General features: G+C 43.3%; 1 protein-coding gene across 1 annotated transcript; it reads right to left on the minus strand.

Annotated features, from left to right (window-relative positions):
* Positions 1-410: 410 nt before the first annotated feature.
* On the minus strand, positions 411-15,583 carry ppa1b (inorganic pyrophosphatase 1b). Its single transcript, XM_029640375.2, has 11 exons — positions 15,449-15,583; positions 14,538-14,602; positions 6,801-6,854; positions 5,804-5,923; positions 5,431-5,517; positions 4,952-5,078; positions 4,369-4,496; positions 1,953-2,038; positions 1,613-1,688; positions 1,387-1,426; positions 411-759 (listed from the first exon to the last, which is right to left on the minus strand). Exons 1-11 carry the CDS (start codon positions 15,507-15,509, stop codon positions 728-730), a joined length of 876 nt encoding a protein of 291 aa, XP_029496235.2. The 5' UTR covers positions 15,510-15,583; the 3' UTR covers positions 411-727.
* Positions 15,584-21,271: the final 5,688 nt, after the last annotated feature.

Below are 21,271 nucleotides of genomic sequence, written 5' to 3' on the forward strand. Positions count from 1 at the left end.
CTCAGAATCTCACATTAAAACACAGTTTATATATTTTTCAAATATAAAAATACACGAATGGCAATTTATAGTCGCACCACTATGCAGAGAATGTTCCATAGGGCGGCGCACAATTGCCCCAGCGTCGTCCGGGTTAGGGGAGGATTAAGCCGTCATTGTAAATAAGAATTTGTTCTTAACTGACTTAAATAAAGGTTAAAAAAATAAAATGACAATTCCTGAGCGCCTTGGTATAGAAAATGGCCGCTAGATGGCAGTAGAACACAACATACAAGCAAAGGGTAACCAAATCGGCCCTCATCTAAATGTCAGCTGGGTAACAGAGTACAACTTCCTACAAAATAATGTCAGACAAAATCAAATTGAAAGTTATTACAATTTTTTTACATTATCCAAGAAAACGATCATAGTATTTTTGTTTTACAGATAAAGCTTTATTAAAGGAATTACGATCCCATACAGTACATGAGTTGCTAGCTATAGGAAGCACACTACCAGTACTATCTGTTCGACAGCACATCTCCAATGAGACGTTTGTTAAATAACAGTAACAAGACATTTCCGCAGACACTATTTCACTTTTTTTGCCCCATCTTCTCTTATCTTCAGAGTATGGAGAAGAGTCTATTCTTTCGCAGCCACACCCCTAACTGTCGTTAAGTCTATGATCTTCAAGTACACTTGCTAAACAGGTGAGACACTGGTCCATTGAGTCTTCATCTTAAAGTTACTCCTTCTCATAGTAGAACCATTTATCCACTGGAAATAGAAAATCACATGATTAGATGTGTACAGAGTAAGTCAAGTTTTTCTTGCAACCTTTCGTTTACTAGTCCAACGCTCTAACCACTAGGCTACCTGGTTCTAACCACTAGGCTACCTGCCACCCCAGTGAATTCACATGAATCCATTGGGTCAATTCCATTTCAATTCAAGAAGTAAACTGAAATTCAAATTTTCCCCACTGACGAAAAATGTAATTGGAATCTTAGCTTACTTCCTGAATAGCAATGGAATTGACCGTCATAAAATAAAATACGTGTGTACAACCATGCAGTCCTTTCCTATCATTCCAGGTTGGTCATAAAGTGACAAAGAGTTGGAGGTTTACAATATGTCAAATAAATATCAGAGTCAAGGCAGGATCCAATACGTAAATATATGATCATAGCAAGGATCATTATTAACTATGGGAGTTATTTCATTTTTGTTGATTCATTTAGATCTGTTTTTATTATATGTTCAAGCAAATAGGCAGAATTAACCAAATAACAACTGCATTATCAGCGCCCGTCCAACACATTTTCACGATATTCAATAAAACAAAGTAGATTCATAGTAAACGTTTCACAATCTTGAGGTAAAAATTATTTTAAAGAGACATACCTGAGCAGGGGATAGGACCTTCGGTTCCACAAGGGGTTGTCTAAAAAAAATCCAAACATAAATAAATACACATAATTGGATGGTCTGATTGAGCAATTTATAAATGTATATGCTAGACATGTTTGACCACAGCAGAGGCATGTAGGAGCAAGGCACATAAAGGAGACAGGTCTGACCCGACCCTGAAGTTCTAGAAACTAGCCATAGAGAAGTAGACGGTACTGACCCCTTCTATGACAGCCTTGGCCTCGTCCGTGGAGCAGCAGAAGGGGCTGTCGCCAGCCGACACACACGTGTTTTTACTGCAGGATTGGAGAAAAAGGTCACATCAGTCAGGTATTCATTAATTTTGTATTCAGATTCAAACAAGTTCTTGCTTGTTCTTCAGAAGTAAGGTCTAATTTCACAAACTAAGTGGCGGGGCTTACATGTTAGAATTACGGATTGGGCCTTTAAAGATTGATCTAATTTACAGTAATGATTTTAAGATGATGGGACTGTAACAAATGCCAGTTTTAGAGGCATTTTACTGTACGAGGATTGCAAATCGTGTATGCTCTCCTCACCAGTTAAGTCCTCCAGAGTTGGTCTTCTGAGAGATAAGTGCCTTCCAGAAGCCATGGGTGCTCTTGATTGTCTCAATGGCAAATTCCTGAGAAGGGGAAACACAGAGCTGAGGTTGTTGTAGGGCAAGGAACCATCCAGTTTGGGGTGGTTTTCCGGACACAGATAAAGCCTACTCCTGGAAAATGCAAACTCAATAACTCAATGGAGAATCCCAAATGTGAGTGCATTTTAGTCCAGGATAGTCTTCATCTATGTCCATGAAACCAGCACTACGCATTTCTGTATTTTAGCTGAACCGATCACTTTAAAACAAGCCTGTATTGAACTTCATTGGACACTGTATATTGTAAAAAGGTTCTCATCCTCAGGGACATACTATGTTACAACAGGATAATACAACCCTATGGGTCTTGCTAAAAAAATGTCAGTTCTTGTGCAACAAACTGAATTTGCCTCTATCTGTCGAACGCAATCTAGCCTTGGTACCGGACTTTACTTGCATTCAACAACGCAACATTTAACAAGGCTATTGCAGACAGACTGACATTCAGGCTAAACAACTATCCATGAACAGTTGAAGTCGGAAGTTTACATACACTTTGGTTGGAGTCATTAAAACTTGTTTTTCAACCACTCCACAAATTTCTTGTTAACAAAACGTTAGTTTTGGCAAGTCAGTTAGGACATCTACTTTGTGCATGACAAGTAATTTTTACAACAATTGTTAACAGACAGATTATTTCACTTATATATCACTTTATCACAATTCCAGTGGGTCAGAAGTTTACATACACTAAGTTGACTGTGCCTTTAAACAGCTTGGAAAATTCCAGAAAACGATGTCATGGTTTTAGAAACTTCTGATAGGCTAATTGACATCATTTGAGTCAATTGGAGGTGTACCTGTGGATATATTTCAATGCCTCCCATCAAACTCAGTGCCTCTTTGCTTGAAATCATGGGAAAATCAAAATAAATCAGCTAAGACTTCAGAAAATAAATTGTAGACCCCCACAAGTCTGGTTCATCCTTGGGAGCCATTTCCAAACGCATGAAGGTACCACTTTCATCTGTACAAACAATAGTACGTAAGTATAAACACCATGGGACCACGCATCCGTCATACCGCTCAGGAAGGAGACGCGTTCTGTCTCCTAGAGATGAACGAACTTTGGTGCGAAAAGTGCAAATCAATCCCAGAACAGCAGCAAAGGACCGTGTGAAGATGCTGGAGGAAACGGGTACAAAAGTATCTATATCCACAGTAAAACAAGTCCTATATCGACATAACCTGAAAGGCCGTTCAGCAAGGAAGAAGCCACTGTTCCAAAACCGCCATAAAAAAGCCAGACTACAGTTTGCTACTGCACATGGGGACGAAGGTCGTACTTTTTGGAGAAATGTCCTCTGGTCTGATGAAACAAAAATAGAACTGTGTGGCCATAATGACCATCGTTATGTTTGGAGGAAAAAGGGGGAGGCTTGCAAGCCAAAGAACACCATCCCAACCGTGAAGCACGTGGGTGGCATCATCATGTTGTGGGGGTGCTTTGCTGCAGGAGGGACTGGTGCACTTCACAAAATAGATGGCATCATGAGGGCGGAAAATTATGTGGATATATTGAAGCAACATCTCAAGACATTAGTCAGGAAGTTAAAGCTTGGTCGCAAATGGGTCTTCCAAATGGACAATGACGCCAAGCATACTTGCAAAATGGCATAAGCACAACAAAGTCAAGGTATTGGAGTGGCCATCACAAAGCCCTGACCTAAAGCCTATAGAAAATTGGGGGCAAAACTGAAAAAGCGTGTGCGAGCAAGGAGGCCTACAAACCTGACTCAGTAACGCCAGCTCTGTCAGGTGGAATGGGCCAAAATTCACCCAACGTATTGTGGGAAGCTTGTGGAATGCTACCCAAAATGTTTGTTAAACAATTTAAAGGCAATGCTACCAAATACTAATTGAGTGTATGTAAACTTCTGACCCACTCGGAATGTGATGAAAGAAATAAAATCTGAAATAAAATCACTCTACTATTATTCTGACATTTCACATTCTCAAAATAAAGTGGTGATCCTAACTGACCCAAGACGGGGAATTTTTACTAAGATTAAATTTCAGGAATTGTGAAAAACTGAGTTTAAATCATTTGGCTAAGGTGTATGTAAACTTCCCGACTTCAACTGTATCTAGATTGAAAAATCTGTTTTTGATGAGGGTGGATGTGGTACAAGGTAAATAGATAAATTAAAAGCATGTTGATGAGGATGGATGTAGCTACTGTAACAAGGCTGTGACAACTTCAAGACTACAATACCTTGCCAAATACTACAGAAACAGGAGATGAGCCATTCTGGCTCGGGCCAAAAGTTTACAGAACACAAACTCCTGTGTATGGGGTACAAGATGGATACCTTGTCTTTGAACTCTCCGTTGAAGGCAAACTGGTTCTCTGGTTTCCCATCTGGTACCTTGTACCTCCTGAACCAGTCCACGGTGGCCTCCAAGTAACCTGGCTTCAGCCTCTGGATGTCACCGATGTCTGAGGTTCACAGGATAGGGTGACAGGTGAGGGAAAAGGAGTGGGGGGAAGACTTGTGGCAATAGGAGTAGACACATGCACGCAGCCACACACCCACATTTGGGAAAACATAGATGTATTGCATTCTTCACTTGCAGATGACTGTGGCAATAGGAATACACACTTGGGGGAATTGTTCAATCACTGCATTCTTCACTTGCAGATGACTGTGGCAATAGGAATACACACTTGGGGGATTGTTCAATCACTGCATTCTTCACTTGCAGATGACTGTGGCAATAGGAATACACACTTGGGGGGGGGGGGGAATTGTTCAATCACTGCATTCTTCACTTGAGCAATCATATTCCAATACTACTATATGCAGTGACTTGGCTAAATGGGCACTATTAAGGAATGGCCTGTTATATTAGGGATTCTCTGTTTAGTCCACATCTAGCTCCTCCAATGCTTACTATTCAGGTCCTTAGCTTCAGGGTCCTCCACGTTGATGGCTATGACCTTCCAGTCCGTCTCCCCCTCGTCGATCATGGCCAAAACCCCCAGTACCTTCACCTTGATCACCTCCCCACGTGAACACACCTGGAGGAGGAGGCAGATTCATGATCAGTACAGCATAGAAAAGTAAGATATTGGTCACTTTCAATGATGGTCAGAAAGCAGATCACATGCTGAAGGAAAGTGCATTTCATCACGCAACCATAAACAAAGCTCATAACACAACATCTGTACAGGCAGCTGATGATGTAACAAACCCAGCTAAATTGGTGGGCATACTTTCTCGAAATTGGACACCTTGCTTAGGTGACAAAAAGCTGCTTTGAATGACACCTTAAGCATGTAGGAATGGCAGAGATTGAATGGAAGAAACAATATCAAGATCTTAAAAACGGCTCCAAAGGTTAATAGTAGTTAAGAGGATAAAGTGCTGTACCTTGGTACCGATTTCACAGACGTCGATGGGGTCATTGTCACCACAGCAGTCAGTGTCTTCATCTTTGTGCCCGGGATCCTCCCAAGTCTACCGAGAAAGAGAAATACCACAGTCAAAAGAGATTGTGATATTTAGTTCATATGACAGAGAACTTGGCAATCATGGTCATTTCAACTCTAGGTGATCAATGAATTGAGTTGGACATGTAGCGTGGGTCTGCTTCTACAAACGTATTAGTCTGCATCGTAATGTTTGAATGCAGAAACAGTGACACACTACAAGGATTATGTTGGAATGCCAAAAGTCTTGTAAATGTACAGTCGCAAGCCTGTACTTGCATTTCAGACCATGTGCAGTTTGGTGACTGTCTGACCTGAGGTATTGCTCCATAGTTCCAGATGTAGCCTTTGTGGGGGAAAACATTGGCGACGTAACGCAGGTTCCCCTTCTTCACATCCTGCTTGATCGGGTTCAGGGGGTCTTTGGTTGCAATCTGGAAGTAGAAAAGCCAAACATTATTGAATTATCTTTTGTGTCTTATTTTGCTTGACTAGCAGGAGAATCTTGTTTCTCACGTCTTTAAGTGCCTTTTGGCAAACTCCAAGCAGGCTGCCTTTTCCTGAGGAGTGGCTTCCGTCTGGTCACTCTACCATAAAGGCCTGATTGGTAGAGTGCTGCAGAGATGGTTGTCTCCCATCTCCACACAGGAACTCTAGAGCTCTGTCAGAGTGACCATCGGGTTCTTAGTCACCTCCCTGACTAAGACCCTTCTCCCCCGATTGCTCAGTTTGACCGGGCGGCCAGCTCTAGGAAGGCTTGGTGGTTCCAAACTTGTTCCATTTAAGAATGTTGGAGGCCACTGTGTTCTTGGGACGTTTAATGCTGCAGAAATGTTTTGGTACCCTTCCCCAGATCTGTGCCTCGACACAATCCTGGATCAGAGATCTACGGACAATTCCTTCGACCTCATAGCTTGGTTTTTGCTCTGACATGCACTGTCAACTGTGGGACCTTATATAGACAGGTGTGTGCCTTTCCAAATTGTGTCCAATCAATTGAATTTACCACAGGTGGACTCTAATCAAGTGGTAGAAAGATCAAGGATGATCATTGGAAACAGGATGCACCGGAGATCAATTTCGAGTCTCATAGCAAAGAGTCTGAATACTTATGTAAATAAGGTATGTTTTTTCTTTTTAATACATTTGCAAAACATTCTAAAAACCTGTTTTCACATTGTCATTATGGGGTATTGTGTGTAGATTGATGAGGAAAAATATTTGATCAATATTAGAATAAGGCTGTATACTTTCTGAAGACACTATGTATTGTTTTTAACTGGCTAATAAAATCAATCAAGGTGAACCTACCTCCATCTTTGCATTTGTCCATCTTGGTACTTCAACAACCACATGGAAAATGTTCTGAAAGAGAAGAAAGCAAGAAAGCATTAGTAGTAAACAAAGGTGTTTGTTCGCTGAGGTCCCCACTTGTGCCATCAAACCCCTGCAACTCATCCAGAACCATGCAGACCGCTTGGTGTTCAACCTTCAATTCTCCCATGTCACCCCCCTCCTCCGCACACTCCACTGGCTTCCAGTCAAAGTTTGTATCCACTACAAGACCATGGAACTTGCCAACGGAGCAGCAAGGAGGTAGTGCCCCTCCCTACCTCCAGGCTATGCTCAAACCCTACACCCCAACCCGAGCACTACGTTCTGCAACCTCTGGTCTCTTGGCCCTCCCACCCCTACGGAAGGGCAGCCTCCGCTCAGCCCAGTCCAAGCTCTTCCTTGTCCTGGCACCCTAATGTTGGAACTAGCTTCCCCTTGAAGCTAGGACAGCAGAGTCCCTGTTCCTGCCCTGAAAACATCTGAAACCCTACCTCTTCAAAGAGTATCTTAAATACCCCCCCCCTCCCCCCATTTTCAAGCAGAAGTGCTTATCCAGAGCAACTTACAGTAGTGAGTGAATACATTTTCATACTTGTGTCCCAGTTTGTCACATATGATATCAATATACCCAGCAATAATTTATTTATGCCTATGGCTATGTTGGAGGAAAGGAAAGGCCATCCAACTCTGATATATTACTCCAGAGAGATAAGACAATGATTAAAGTGTTCAGTGTTGGAGTGGTAAAGACCATTGCTTTGACAAACAGACAAACATACTATGACATTACTAGCAGTAATCCTACTCCCACACGCATAGGGAACAAAAATGAATACATTATAAACAATTCCAACCAGGAATGCTATGGAGATACAATAACATCTTTAAAGGTGCAGTATGCAGAAACCACTCTAGCATTTCCTGGTTCTAAAATTCGAAGTGATAACGAATACAGTTGTTTGTGTCATCCGTTTCGGGAAAGTACTTGCATGATTGTGTACCCAACTCACTCAGGTGCTTCGCTATATCACATTTGCCATTGTCCTTAAGCTTGAGTTAATTTGCACACAAAAAAATCATACAATGATGGAAAGACCTGGGTGTTGTCCTTGTTAATGCAGACAGAGAAGAGCTCCAACTTCTTAATCATAGCCTCAATTTTGTCCCACACATTGAATATAGTTGAGGAGAGTCCCTGTAATCCTAGATTCAGATCATTCAGGTGAGAAAAAACATAACCCAGATAGGCCAGTCGTGTGAGAAACTCGTCATCATGCAAGCGGTCAGACAAGTGAAAATGATGGTGAGTAAAGAACTTTAAGCTCGTCTCTCAATTTTAAAAAAACGTGAGTACTTGTCCTATCCGCAGGGGGTACTTGAACTCAAGAGACCGTAGGCTTACTGGTAAAATGTACATGAGGGGGTACTTCAGGGGTACTCCGGGCAGAGCAAAATTCAGTTAGTGGTACAGTAACCAAAAAAAGTTGGGAACCACTGGTATAGCCTGTGCTCACGGTTCTGACCGTCTCTCTGCCAGCCCCGATCCGAACTCTCACTCACCTACTCCCCTTTCTGTTCGCTATGAAAAACTCTAGTATGTGTTTTGTTTTTGATCTGTTACATGTAGAATAGCTCAGCATACTCACTGATGGCCCCTACTTCAGTGAACTTGCTCAAGACCTTGTAATCCAAGAAATTGCAAAATACAGCATTGCGATAGCCTATAGCCTACATCTTTTGATTACCAATGCACTGTTCTGAATGTCTGCCTGGTGGCCGACATGCCTGCCTATGCCTGGCTGTGCCCCTCCCATCCCGCTCTCCCCTCGCTAGCTCGGTCTTTTTTTGCTGTGAAAGATGAGAGTTTGTGTTCTCCAAGTAGACCACGGAAAATTGTTTTCTCCGTTGCAAAACAATAGAGAATCTTAAGAGTCGAAGCTTGACACCTAGAAATAGGAGTCAGGGATTTGATACTTTGAGTCCACTCCCCACCAGTAGTTTTCTCCCCAGGCAACTACTATATATTGAACTACTGTACCGTGAGAGTCAGGACATCTGTTTTTAATATTTAATATTTCACTGTTAGTTTCACACATAATTGTATATGTTCTGTTATAAAACTGACGACTGTTTATTAGTTATTCAAATGATTGATGATGGGTGTACTGTTGTTTCATGTGTTGCATGTGTGTGCTTACTATGACTGTCACCATGATTTTGGCTATTAGGTACTCGTCGAGCGGGAGCAAAGGGCACTGTGTCCCGGTGTGGTTACTGTATTATTGCTGTTCAGGCCCTCACCATTGAGTAGTTGACTATGTATGTATGCATGCATGCATGTAACCAAGGTGACATCTAGATGGTTATCAATAGGGTTGAACATTTTGGGGAATATTCAGAGGTGGAAACTTTGTGGGAATTAATGGAAATATATGCAAATTAATACCATTTAAATGTAGATGTTTTTTTTGCATTGGATATATTTACCATATCATATGGAGACAGAAACATAAACCTTTTTTTTTACCTTATCATAACTAGACATAATTGCAAATGATTCAATCCTTCCAATAGAAGTAAAAAAAACAATTGTTACAAATTGAACTTTAATTAACTGAGATGAATGTTCACATGGAATGATTTCATTGAACAACAAAAGAAAGGGAATATTGAATGATCCCCAATGATCCATCGCATCTCCCAAAAACGTTTCCAACATACATCTGTAAAATGATAGTCTAGAAACTAATGCTTTGGTTGTCTTCCTCTCAGGCTTCCATGTCTTCTCCCTAGACCTCCTCAATGTCCACCTCTTGAACATCAGACTCTGAGGCCTCATCTTCAATATCACTTTCCAACCTTGTTGAGAAAGGCTCGTTGTCAGGCTCAGAAAGGGTCAAATTAGCCCGGATGGGCACCAATTTTTCAACCCTGCAGTTTCCTCTGCTTGGAGCGACAGTGAAGTGGTCAGGACAGTACAGATTTATTCTCTTACATCTGCAAGCAGAGTCTGAACATCAGACAGGATGGCATTGTCTCCTTCAATCTGTGCAATGGCTATTGCTATAGGTTTCAGGCTGCTTACCACTCTCTCCCAAAATACATAATCCAGGAGGATCCTCTTGATGGGGCTGTCCATATCGGCAGACTGTGATATGGCCATCTCAACCCTTGTATTGGTCAGCCTGTTGCGTGCTTTGGTGTGTGTTCCCAAACCAGGACCAGTTGCGCTCTGAGGCGGCTGATGGTTTGTGGGATTTGAAGGCAACAGGGGAAAAAGCCTCAGATCCAAAGTCCCTTCCACCAGGTGGCTGATGAGATATGTTGGCACGACTGCAATATTGCATCTACATCCCAAAGCCCTTGCTTGGAAGTGTACTCTGCCAGACTGCCAAGAATCTTGCCCTCATCCAGGCCAAGGTGGCGAGACACTGTAGTGATGACACCATAGGCGTTGTTGATCTCTGCACCAGACAGAATGCTCTTGCCAGGATACTTGGGGTCCAACATGTACGCAGGGCTTCAGGCAGAAGTCTTCACGCTTTTTGATGTATTTCAGGACTGAAGTTTCCTCTGCTTGGAGCAACAGTTAAGTGGGCAGGGCAGTACGGATTTCTTCTCTTACATCTGCAAGCAGAGTCTGAACGTCAGACAGGATGTGCAATGGATACTGCTATAGGTTTCAGGAGATTCAGTCTACTTACCACTCTTTCCCAAAATACATCATCCAGGAGGATCCTCTTGATGGGGCTGTCCATATCGGCAGAATGTGATATGGCCATTTCTTGGAGAGAGTCCTTCCCCTCCAGGAGACTGTCAAACACGATGACAACACCACTCCAACGGGTGTTGCTGGGCAGCTTCAATGTGGTGCTCTTATTCTTCTCACTTTGCTTGGTGAGGTAGATTGCTGCTATAACTTGATGACCCTTCACATACCTAACCATTTCCTTGGCTCTCCTGTAGACTGTATCCATTGTTTACAGTGCCATGATGTCCTTGAGGAACAGATTCAATGCATGAGCAGCACAGCCAATGGATGTGATGTGAGGGCAGGACTCCTCCTCTTTAGACCAAGCAGCCTTCATGTTTGCAGCATTGTCTGTCACCAGTGCAAATACCTTCTGTGGTCCAAGGTCATTGATGACTGCCTTCAGCTCATCTGCAATGTAGAGACCGGTGTGTCTGTTGTCCCTTGTGTCTGCTCTTGTAAAATACTGGTTGAGGGGTGGAGATGATGTAGTTGATTATTCCTTGCCCACGAACATTCGACCACCCATCAGAGATGATTGCAATACAGTCTGCTTTCTCTATGATTCACTTGACCTTCACTTGAACTCTGTTGGAACTCTGCATCCAGCAAATTAATAGATAAAGCATGTCTGGTTGGAGGGGTGTATGCTGGGCAAAGAACATTCAGAAATCTCTTCCAAAACACATTGCCTGTGAGCAGAGGTGAACCAGTTGCATACACAGCTTGAGCAAGACATTCATCAGCATTTCTCTGACTATGTTCCTCCATTGAGTCAAAAAACTTCTGATTTCAGGAGGACCATGAGCTGTTGCTATCGATAAGGTATCGGATTCATCATTTTCACCTTGAATGAAGTAGAAGGACTTTTGTCAGAGGTTGTTTGTTGTAAGCGCTGAGGGACTTTATGCACTTGGCCAGTTGATTCTGCATCTTTGTTGCATTCTTCACATATGATTTGGCACAGTATTTGCAAATGTACACAGCTTTTCCTTCTACATTAGCTGCAGTGAAATGTCTCCACACATCAGAGTGCCCATGGCATTTTCCTGTAAAGATTATATAATTGAAAAAAAAATAAAAAAATACAATTCCATGTACAGATAAATACTTAAGCAGTTAGATTAAACAACTCCTTTGTAAGATACATGTTTTAAAATGAAACATGTATTGAAACAGGTGAATTAACACTCAGTTAGCAGGCTCAAGCAAGTTAAAACCCACAAGGTAGCAAAAACTAACTAGCAGAAATTGTTAACAAGTTAGAAATGATTTAAACACACTTTGCTATAGGATATTTACTAGTTAACAAAAAAAAATTTATGTCATAAAATACACTGCTCAACAAAAAAAAGGGAACACTTAAACAACACAATGTAACTCCCAAGTCAATCACACTTCTGTGAAATCAAACTGTCCACTTAGGAAGCAACACTGATTGACAATACATTTCACATGCTGTTGTGCAAATGGAATAGACAACAGGTGGAAATTATAGGCAATTAGCAAGACACCCCCAATAAAAGGAGTGGTTCTGCAGGTGGGGACCACAGACCACTTCTCAGTTCCTATGCTTCCTGGCTGATGTTTTGGTCACTTTTGAATGCTGGAGGTGTTTTCACTCTAGTGGTAGTATGAGACGGAGTCTACAACCCACACAAGTGGCTCAGGTAGTGCAGCTCATCCATGATGGCACATCAATGCGAGCTGTGGCAAGAAGGTTTGCTGTGTCTGTCAGCGTAATGTCCAGAGCATGGAGGCGCTACCAGGAGACAGGCCAGTACATCAGGAGACGTGGAGGAGGCCGTAGGAGGGCAACAACCCAGCAGCAGGACCGCTACCCCCGCCTTTGTGCAAGGAGGAGCAGGAGGAGCACTGCCAGAGCCCTGCAAAATGACCTCCAGCAGGCCACAAATGTGCATGTGTCTGCTCAAACGGTCAGAAACAGACTCCATGAGGGTGGTAATGAGGACCCGACTTCCACAGGTGGGGGTTGTGCTTACAGCCCAACACCGTGCAGGACGTTTTTCATTTGCCAGAGAACACCAAGATTGGCAAATTCGCCACTGGCGCCCTGTGCTCTTCACAGATGAAAGCAGGTTCACACTGAGCACATGTGACAGACGTGACAGTCTGGAGACGCCGTGGAGAACATTCTGCTGCCTGCAACATCCTCCAGCATGACCGGTTTGGCGGTGGGTCAGTCATGGTGTGGGGTGGCATTTCTTTGGGGGGGCCGCACAGCCCTCCATGTGCTCGCCAGAGGTAGCCTGACTGCCATTAGGTACCGAGATGAGATCCTCAGACCCCTTGTGAGACCATATGCTGGTGCGGTTGGCCCTGGGTTCCTCCTAATGCAAGACAATGCTAGACCTCATGTGGCTGGAGTGTGTCAGCAGTTCCTGCAAGAGGAAGGCATTGATGCTATGGACTGGCCCGACCGTTCCCCAGACCTGAATCCAATTGAGCACATCTGGGACATCATGCCTCGCTCCATCCACCAACGCCACGTTGCACCACAGACTGTCCAGGAGTTGCCGGATGCTTTAGCCCAGGTCTGGGAGGAGATCCCTCAGGAGACCATCAGCCACCTCATCAGGAGCATGCCCAGGCGTTGTAGGGAGGTCATACAGGCACGTGGAGGCCACAAACACTACTGAGCCTCATTTTGACTTGTTTTAAGGACATTACATCAAAGTTGGATCAGCCTGTAGTGTGGTTTTCCACTTTAATTTTGAGTGTGACTCCAAATCCAGACCTCCATGGGTTGATAAATTTGATTTCCATTGATAATTTGTGTGATTTTGTTGTCAGCACATTCAACTATGTAAAGAAAAAAGTATTTAATAAGAATATTTCATTCATTCAGATCTAGGATGTGTTATTTTAGTGTTCCCTTTATTTTTTTGAGCAGTGTATATTCACCCCACACAGTATTGTAATCTAAACTTACCAGAAAGCATGTAGTCCTTAGCTCAGACAGTGTAGTAGTGTGGGCTCAAAGCATCTCAAGTGTGTGCCAGACTGAGCATCAGCTGTACATGTGATGGAAGAATGCACTGTGCATGCAGAGGGTTGCAATGACATTGAATTGGGGATATTTTAACCAAAATATGCCACAAGACCTAGAATTGCCTTATGTGTTTCTCACATAATAGGTTCACTGTTATAAGCTAACCTTTTTGATGAATTTAAGCAAAATTCCCAGGCTTAACTTCCCATGGAACATTTACAGGAAAGTTTCCGACCCTTTGCAACCCTAGTTATCAATATTAGTTATTTATTGTGTACTCCGCTATCCTACTTGAAATACAATTCCACGTAGCTACTGCCGGCGACACAATAATAATGTTACCCATTAGGAAGCACAACACCTCGCCGACTTACTATCGACTCGTAGTGCAGCCCAATCAGCCACGCAAAACGGTCTTGAATGTTAACAAATCTGCCCAAATAGCTGATTTGCTTTCCATACATCTATTCCCTTAACCCGGACGACGCTGAGCCAATTGTGCGCCATCCTATGGGACTCCCAATCACGGCCGGTTGTGATACAGCCTGGAATCAAACTAGGGTCTGTAGTGACGCCTCTAGCACTGAGATGCAAGTGCCTTGGACCGCTGCACCACTTAATATGTTTGCTTGAGCTGGTGTACAAAACCGAAAGTAAAAGATGCAAAAATGAAACATAAGAATGAGAAGCATAGAAATAGAGAACATAAAAACAACATATATCTCTTCTTAGATTTGCTTTCAATGAGAATGACAGATCTACAACTCACATTTCTATGTGCATTTGTTCAGGTCACCCAAAAAGATTAATATTGCAGATTTAACCATGAGTCAAAAGTTAGACTAAGTGGGTATCTTTCTATAAAGAAGCAGTTGAATTGATATCCCATCTCCATTCAGTGTGTGTGTGATATGTAATGGGGAGTTGTAGCAGGATAAATGTGACATACCTGGCTCTCATCAGCATACATAGGTATGTCATGGAATGGGGAGACATACTTTCCATCAGCATTTTCTACAGAGAACAGACGACATACATCATGAGAATGGGATATTATGAGTGACCTTTAAGTTTAGTGTGTGTAAATGTATGAATGTATGTAAGTAAGAAATCAACCACTTACACATGATACAATTAACCCCCAGTGTAATGGTAATTAAATGCGCAATCATAAACGCTGCACTGTACGCAACAAATATGAAAGACTGCTACATCACATTTTGAACAATGATACATTCAGGCTAACACTGGTTACATGAGAAACACCTTTTGTTTGACAGGTCTTAATGCCTAGTCTTGATCTTAGAAACTGAAACTGGGCGTAACCCACACGTACAGTAGCTAAAATATGATTTATCGAGGTTACTGGTGTGGTATCCCAACAAGACTAGCTAACTAATATTATCGAGATTGATGGTGTGGAATCCCAAAAAGACTAGCTAACTAATGTCAGAAATACCACAATGACAGGATAACTTTAACACACTAAAACAGCTGAATTGGATCTTGATACCGGTAAGTCAAATTCATGTCCAGCAAACCGGCAAAACTGGTCCATGCAATTGCTAGTTACTGTATGTCTGCTCAACTCAAATGGGGAGCAAAGGTCAACGCGCTGATGTATGCATATACTCAACGATCATAACTAGGTGCAAATACCTGTGAAATCTACACTTGAACTTGACATTAGGAGTATAAAACCAACGCAAAATTAATAAATAAGTGACACGTGGGAGGTGGGGCCCGATCCCACTAGTAAGCCGGCAAATCCACAATGGACTCGACCCTTGCCGTATTATAGCTAGCTATTAACTAAGCTAGCTTAAGCTATATTTCCATTAAAAAGTGGACCACACTTACTGAAAAACAAACGATAGCTCAATGTATTCGGGTTTCCCCTCTCTTCGACTGTGAAGCTCATGTTTAGTCTGTGTTGGGCTCTTGCCGAGGATGCAGTGATTGCTAGTGTACTGAGTGTTGCAAATAAGTCCACCTAGAACTGTATTGCGCATGCGCATTTCTAGACAGAAAGCTTAGAAAGTGTGATGCAACTGCGCATAATGAATAATCATAAACGCATGATGGAGTGTTCACGGGCTATCAAAATTCAGAACCTCCGAGTTAAAATAAACCTAGTTATTGGCTTTGAGCTTTCTATTTGGTTGATTCTGATACCTTTCAAGTGGGTATTATCTTTCTACAACGAGTTTTCCATTCTGCGTTTCCTATTTCTGACTAGCACATCTGAGTTGCCTATTAACGCAGCATCACAAACAACATGTTATGATGTGTTCTTAACCGAGTGGGAAGGTGGTATTTACCACATACGACTGTGAAAATTCCACTTAAATGCCCCTCCAACTGGTAATTACTAGTGGGAAACTCGTCTATCATCCCTGATGCTGCGTTCAAGATAACTCGGAAGTCAGAAACTCTGTGATTATTAACTGGAATCTCGTTGAAGAAAGGTCTGGGTTTACCACTTGGAAAGTATCAATGAACCATTAGGAAGCTCTACACAAAAAAACATATGCAAACTTTAACTGAGGTTCTGAGTTGCCACACTCAAAACGTTACCTTTATTTAACTAGGCAAGTCAGTTAAGAACAAACCTGGAAATGCTTGCAAAGCAGACCAAACAGACCAGGCCAGGATCAAATCACTTGCGCCAAATACAACAGGTGTAGTGTAATGCTTACTTACATTCCCCTAACCAACAATGCAGTTTAATAATACAAATAAGAATACGAAATAAAATAAATGAAAGAAACAGGAATTTAAAGAGCAGCAGTAAAATAACAAAGCAAAAATATATACAGGGGGTACCGGTACAGAGTCAATGTGCAGGGGCACCGGTTAGTCGAGGTAATTGAGGTAATATGTACATGTAGGTAGAGTTATCAAAGTGACTATGCATAGATATTAACAGAGAGTAGCAGCAGAGTAAAAGGGGAGGGGGCAATGCAAATAGTCTGGGTAGCCATTTGATTAGCTGTTCAGAAGTCTTACGGCTTGGGGGTAGAAGCTGTTTAGAAGCCTCTTGGACCTAGACTTGGCGCTCCCGTACTGCTTGCCGTGCGGTAGTAGAGAGAAGAGTCTATGACCAAGGTGGCTGGAGTCTTTGACAATTTTTAGGGCCTTCCTCTGACACCGCCAGGTATAGAGGTCCTGGATGGCAGGAAGCACGGCTCCAGTGATGTACTGGGCCGTAGACACTACCCTCTGTAGTGCCATGTGGTCGGAGGCTGAGCAGTTGCCATACCAGGCAGTGATGCAACAAGTCAGGATGCTCTTGATGGTGCAGCTTTAGAACCTATTGAGGATCTGAGGACCCATGCCAAATCTTTTCAGTCTCCTGAGGGGCAATAGGTTTTGTTGTGCCCTCTTCACGACTGTCTTGGTGTGCTTAGACCATGTTAGTTTGTCGGTGATGTGGACACTAAGGAACTGGAAGCTCTCAACCTGCTCCACTACAGCCCTGTCGATGAGAAGGGGGGCATGCTCAGTCCTCCTTTTCCTGTAGTCCACAATCATCTCCTTTGTCTTGATCACGTTGAGGGAGAGGTTGTTGTCCTGGCACCACACGGCCAGGTCTCTGACCACCTCCCTATGGGCTGTCTCGTCATTGTCGGTGATCAGGCCTACCACTGTTGTGTCGTCAGCAAACTTAATGATGGTGTTGGAGTCGTACCTGGCCGTGCAGTCATGGGTGAACAGGGAGTACAGGAGGGGACTGAGCACGCACCCCTGAGGGGCCCCTGTGTTGAGGATCAGCATGGCGGATGTGTTGTTACCTACCCTTACCACCTGGGGGCGGACCGTCAGGAAGTCCAGGATCCAGTTGCAGAGGGAGGTGTTTAGGCCCAGGGTGCTTAGCTTATTGATGAGCTTTGAGGGCACTATCGTGTTGAACGCTGAACTGTAGTCAATGAATAGCATTCTCACATAGGTGTTCCTTTTGTCCAGGTGGGAAAGGGCAATGTGGAGTGCAATAGAGATTGCATCATCTGTGGATCTGTTAGGGCGGTATGCAAATTGGAGTGGGTCTAGGGTTTCTGGGATAATGGTGTTGATGTGAGCCATGACCAGCCTTTCAAAGCATTTCATGGCTACAGACGTGAGTGCTACGAGTCGGTAGTCATTTAGGCAGGTTACCTTAGTGTTATTGGGCACAGGGACTATGGTGGTCTGCTTGAAACATGTTGGTATTACAGACTCAGACAGGGAGAGGTTGAAAATGTCAGTGAAGACACTTACCAGTTGGTCAGTGCATGCTCGGAATACACATCCCGGTAATCCATCTGGCCCTGCGGCCTTGTGAATGTTGACCTGTTTAAAGGTCTTACTCACATCTACGGAGAGCGTGATCACACGGTCGTGCAGAACAGCTGATGCTCTTATGTATGTTTCAATGTTACTTGCCTCGAAGCGAGCATAGAAGTAATTTAGCTCGTCTGGTAGGCTCGTTGTCACTGGGCAGCTCGCGGCTGTGCTTCCCTTTGTAGTTTGCAAGCCCTGCCACATCTGACGAGCGTCGGAGCCGGTGTAGTACGAGTTGATCTTAGTCCTGTATTGACACTTTGCCTGTTTGATGCTTTGTCGAAGGGTATAGCAGGATTTCTTACAAGCTTCCGGGTTAGAGTCTGCCTCTTTGAAAGTGGCAGCTCTACCTTTTAGCTCAGTGTGAATGTAATCCATGGCTTCTGGTTGGGGTATGTACGTACAGTCACTGTGGGGACTCCTCAATGACATTGGAAGAATCCCAGAAAATATTCCAGTCTGTGCTAGCAAAACAGTCCTGTAGTTTAGCATCTGCTTCATCTGACCACTTTTTTATAGGCCGAGTCACTGGTGCTTCCTTCTTTAATTTTTGCTTGTAAACAGGAATCAGAAGGATAGAATCATGGTCAGATTTGCCAAATGGAGGGCGAGCTTTGTACGCATCTCTGTGTGTGGAGAGGTCTAGAGTGGTCTAGGCTGGTCTAGAGGTCTAGGGTGGTCTGGAGTTTTTTCCCTCTGGATGCACATTTAACATGCTGATAGAAATTTGGTAAAACAGATTTAAGTTTCCCTGCATTAAAGTCCCGGCCCCTAGGAGCGCCGCATCTGGATGAACGTTTTCCTGTTTGCTTATGGCGTAATGAGTGCGGTCTTAGTGCCAGCATCGGTCTGTTGTGGTATGTCGACAGCTATGAAAAATACAGATGAAAACTCTCTAGGTAGATAGTGTGGTCTACAGCTTATCATGAGAGACTCTTCCTCAGGTGAGCAAAACCTTAAGACTTCCTTAGATTTTGAGCACCAGCTGTTGTTTACAAATATACATAGTCCGCTGCCCCTTGTCTTACCAGATGCCGCTGTTCTATCCTGCCGATACAGCGTATAACCAGCCAGCTGTATGTTGATAATGTCGTCGTTCAACCACAACTCTGTGAAGCATGAGATATTACAGATTTTAATGTCCCGTTGGTAGTTTAATCTTCCTCGTAGAGCGTTGATTTTATTTTCCAATGATTGCAAGTTAGCTAGTAGAACAGAAGGCAGTGGGGGTTTATTCGATCTCCTATGAATTCTCAGAAGGCAGTCCGACCTCCGTCCTCTTTTTCTCTGTCTTCTCTTTGTGCAAATAATGTGGATTTGGGCCTGTTTCCAGGAAGCAGTATGTCCTTCACATCGGGCTTGTTGGACTCGTTAAAGGAAAGAAAGCTTCTGCCAGTTTGTGGTGACTAATTGCTGTTCTGATGTCCATAAGTTATTTTCTGTCATAAGAGACATATAGCAGCAACATTATGTACAGAATAATTACTTTTTTTTATTAAACAACGCAATAAAACAAACAAAAAAACAGTTGGTTAGAGCACATAAAACGTCAGCCATCTTCTCCAGCACCTTGATACATTACATGGTTAGTAGATGTTATTGCGAGTGTAGTGAAATGCTTGTGCTTCTAGTTCCGACAGTGCAGTAATATCTAACAAGTAATCTAACAATTCCACAACAACTACCTAATACACACAAATCTAAGTAAATGGATGGAATGATAATATATACATTTAAATATATGGATGAGCGATGACCGAGCGGAATAGGCAAGATGTAATAGATGGTATAAAAATACAGTATATACATATGGGATGAGTAATGCAAGATATGTAAACATTATTAAGGTGGCATTATTAAAGTGACTAGTGATCTATTTATTAAAGTGGCCAATTTATTTCAAGTCTGTATGTAGGCAGTCTCTCTGTGTTAGCGATGGCTGTTTAACAGTCTGATGGCCTTGAGATAGAAGCTATTTTTCAGTCTCTGTCCCAGCTTTGATGCACCTGTACTGACCTCACCTTCTGGATGATAGCGGGGTGAACAGGCAGTGGCTCGGGTGGTTGTTGTCCTTGATGATCTTTTTGGCTTTCCTGTGACAACGGGTGCAGTCGGTGTCCTGGAGGGCAGGTAGTTTGCCCCCGGTGAAGCGTTGTGCAGACCGCACCACCCTCTGGAGAGCCCTGCAGTTGTGGGTGGTGCAGTTGCCATACCAGGCGGAGATACAGCCCGACAGGATGCTCTCAATTGTGCATCTGTAAAAAATGGTGAGGGTTCTAGGTGACAAACTAAATTTCTTCAGCCTCCTGAGGTTGAAGAGGTGCTGTTGTGACTTCTTCACCACACTGTCTATGTGGGTGGACCATTTCAGTTTGTCCGTGATGTAAACGGCAAGGAACTGAAAACTTGCCCCCTTCTCCACTGCTGTCCCGTCGATGTGGATAGGGGGGTGCTCCCTCTGCTGTTTCCTGAAGTCCACGATCAATCTCCTTTGTTTTGTTGATGTTGAGTGAGAGGTTGTTTTCCTGACACCACACTCCGAGTGCCCTCACTTCCTCCTTATAGGCTGTCTCGTCGTTGTTGGTAATCAAGCCCACTACTGTTGTGTCGTCTGCAGACTTGATTGATTGAGTTGGAGGCGTGCATGGCCATGCAGTCATGGGTGAACAGGGAGTGCAGGAGGGGCCTGAGAACCCACCCTTGTGGGACCCCAGTGTTGAGGATCAGCGAAGAGGAATTGGGCCGCCCCAAGTGGAGATGTTGTTACCTACCTTCACCCCCTGGGGGCGGCCTGTCAGGAAGTCCAGGACCCAATCGCACAGGGTGGGTTTGAGACCCAGGGCCTCAAGCTTAATGATGAGCTTGGAGGGTACTATGGAGTTGAATGCTGAGCTGTAGTCAATGAACAGCATTCTTACATAGGTATTCCTCTTGTCCAGATGGATAGGGCAGTGTGCAGTGTGATGGCGATTACATCGTCTGTGGACCTATTGGGGTGTTTTGCAAATTTAAGTGGGTCTAGGGTGGCAGGTAAGGTGGAGGTGATATGACCCTTGACTTGTCTCTCAAACACTTCATGGTGAAAGAAGTGAGTGCTATGGGGTGATAGTCATTTAATTGTGTGTGTGTCTTAGTTTGCCCGAGATGGCATAGCAGTTCAGACGTCTTTTGTCCTTGTCTTGTCGTGTCGTGTATATATATATATTTACAACTTTTTTCACATACATTTTATTTTTATTTTCCATCAACTCATCTTCAATACACTCTCCTGCAACCTGCCTCACCAATTGATATGTATAAATACGTATTATTTACCTCAAATCTGCAATCCTCCAAGAAGCTAGCCAGAAGCTAGCCAGAAAC

This window comes from Oncorhynchus nerka, linkage group LG28 (genome assembly GCF_034236695.1).
Source record: "Oncorhynchus nerka isolate Pitt River linkage group LG28, Oner_Uvic_2.0, whole genome shotgun sequence".
Classification (NCBI taxonomy): Eukaryota; Metazoa; Chordata; class Actinopteri; order Salmoniformes; family Salmonidae; genus Oncorhynchus; species Oncorhynchus nerka.

Excerpts from the sequence above, each read along its gene's own strand:
- ppa1b (XM_029640375.2), bottom strand. The coding sequence starts at position 15,509 with ATGAGCTTCACAGTCGAAGAGAGGGGAAACCCGAATACATTGAGCTAT. Across the intron at positions 14,603-15,448 it reads GAGCTATCGTTTGTTTTTCA|AAAATGCTGATGGAAAGTAT; the intron begins GTAAGTGTGGTC and ends TGTTCTCTGTAG. Across the intron at positions 5,518-5,803 it reads ACTATGGAGCAATACCTCAG|ACTTGGGAGGATCCCGGGCA; the intron begins GTCAGACAGTCA and ends CTTTCTCGGTAG.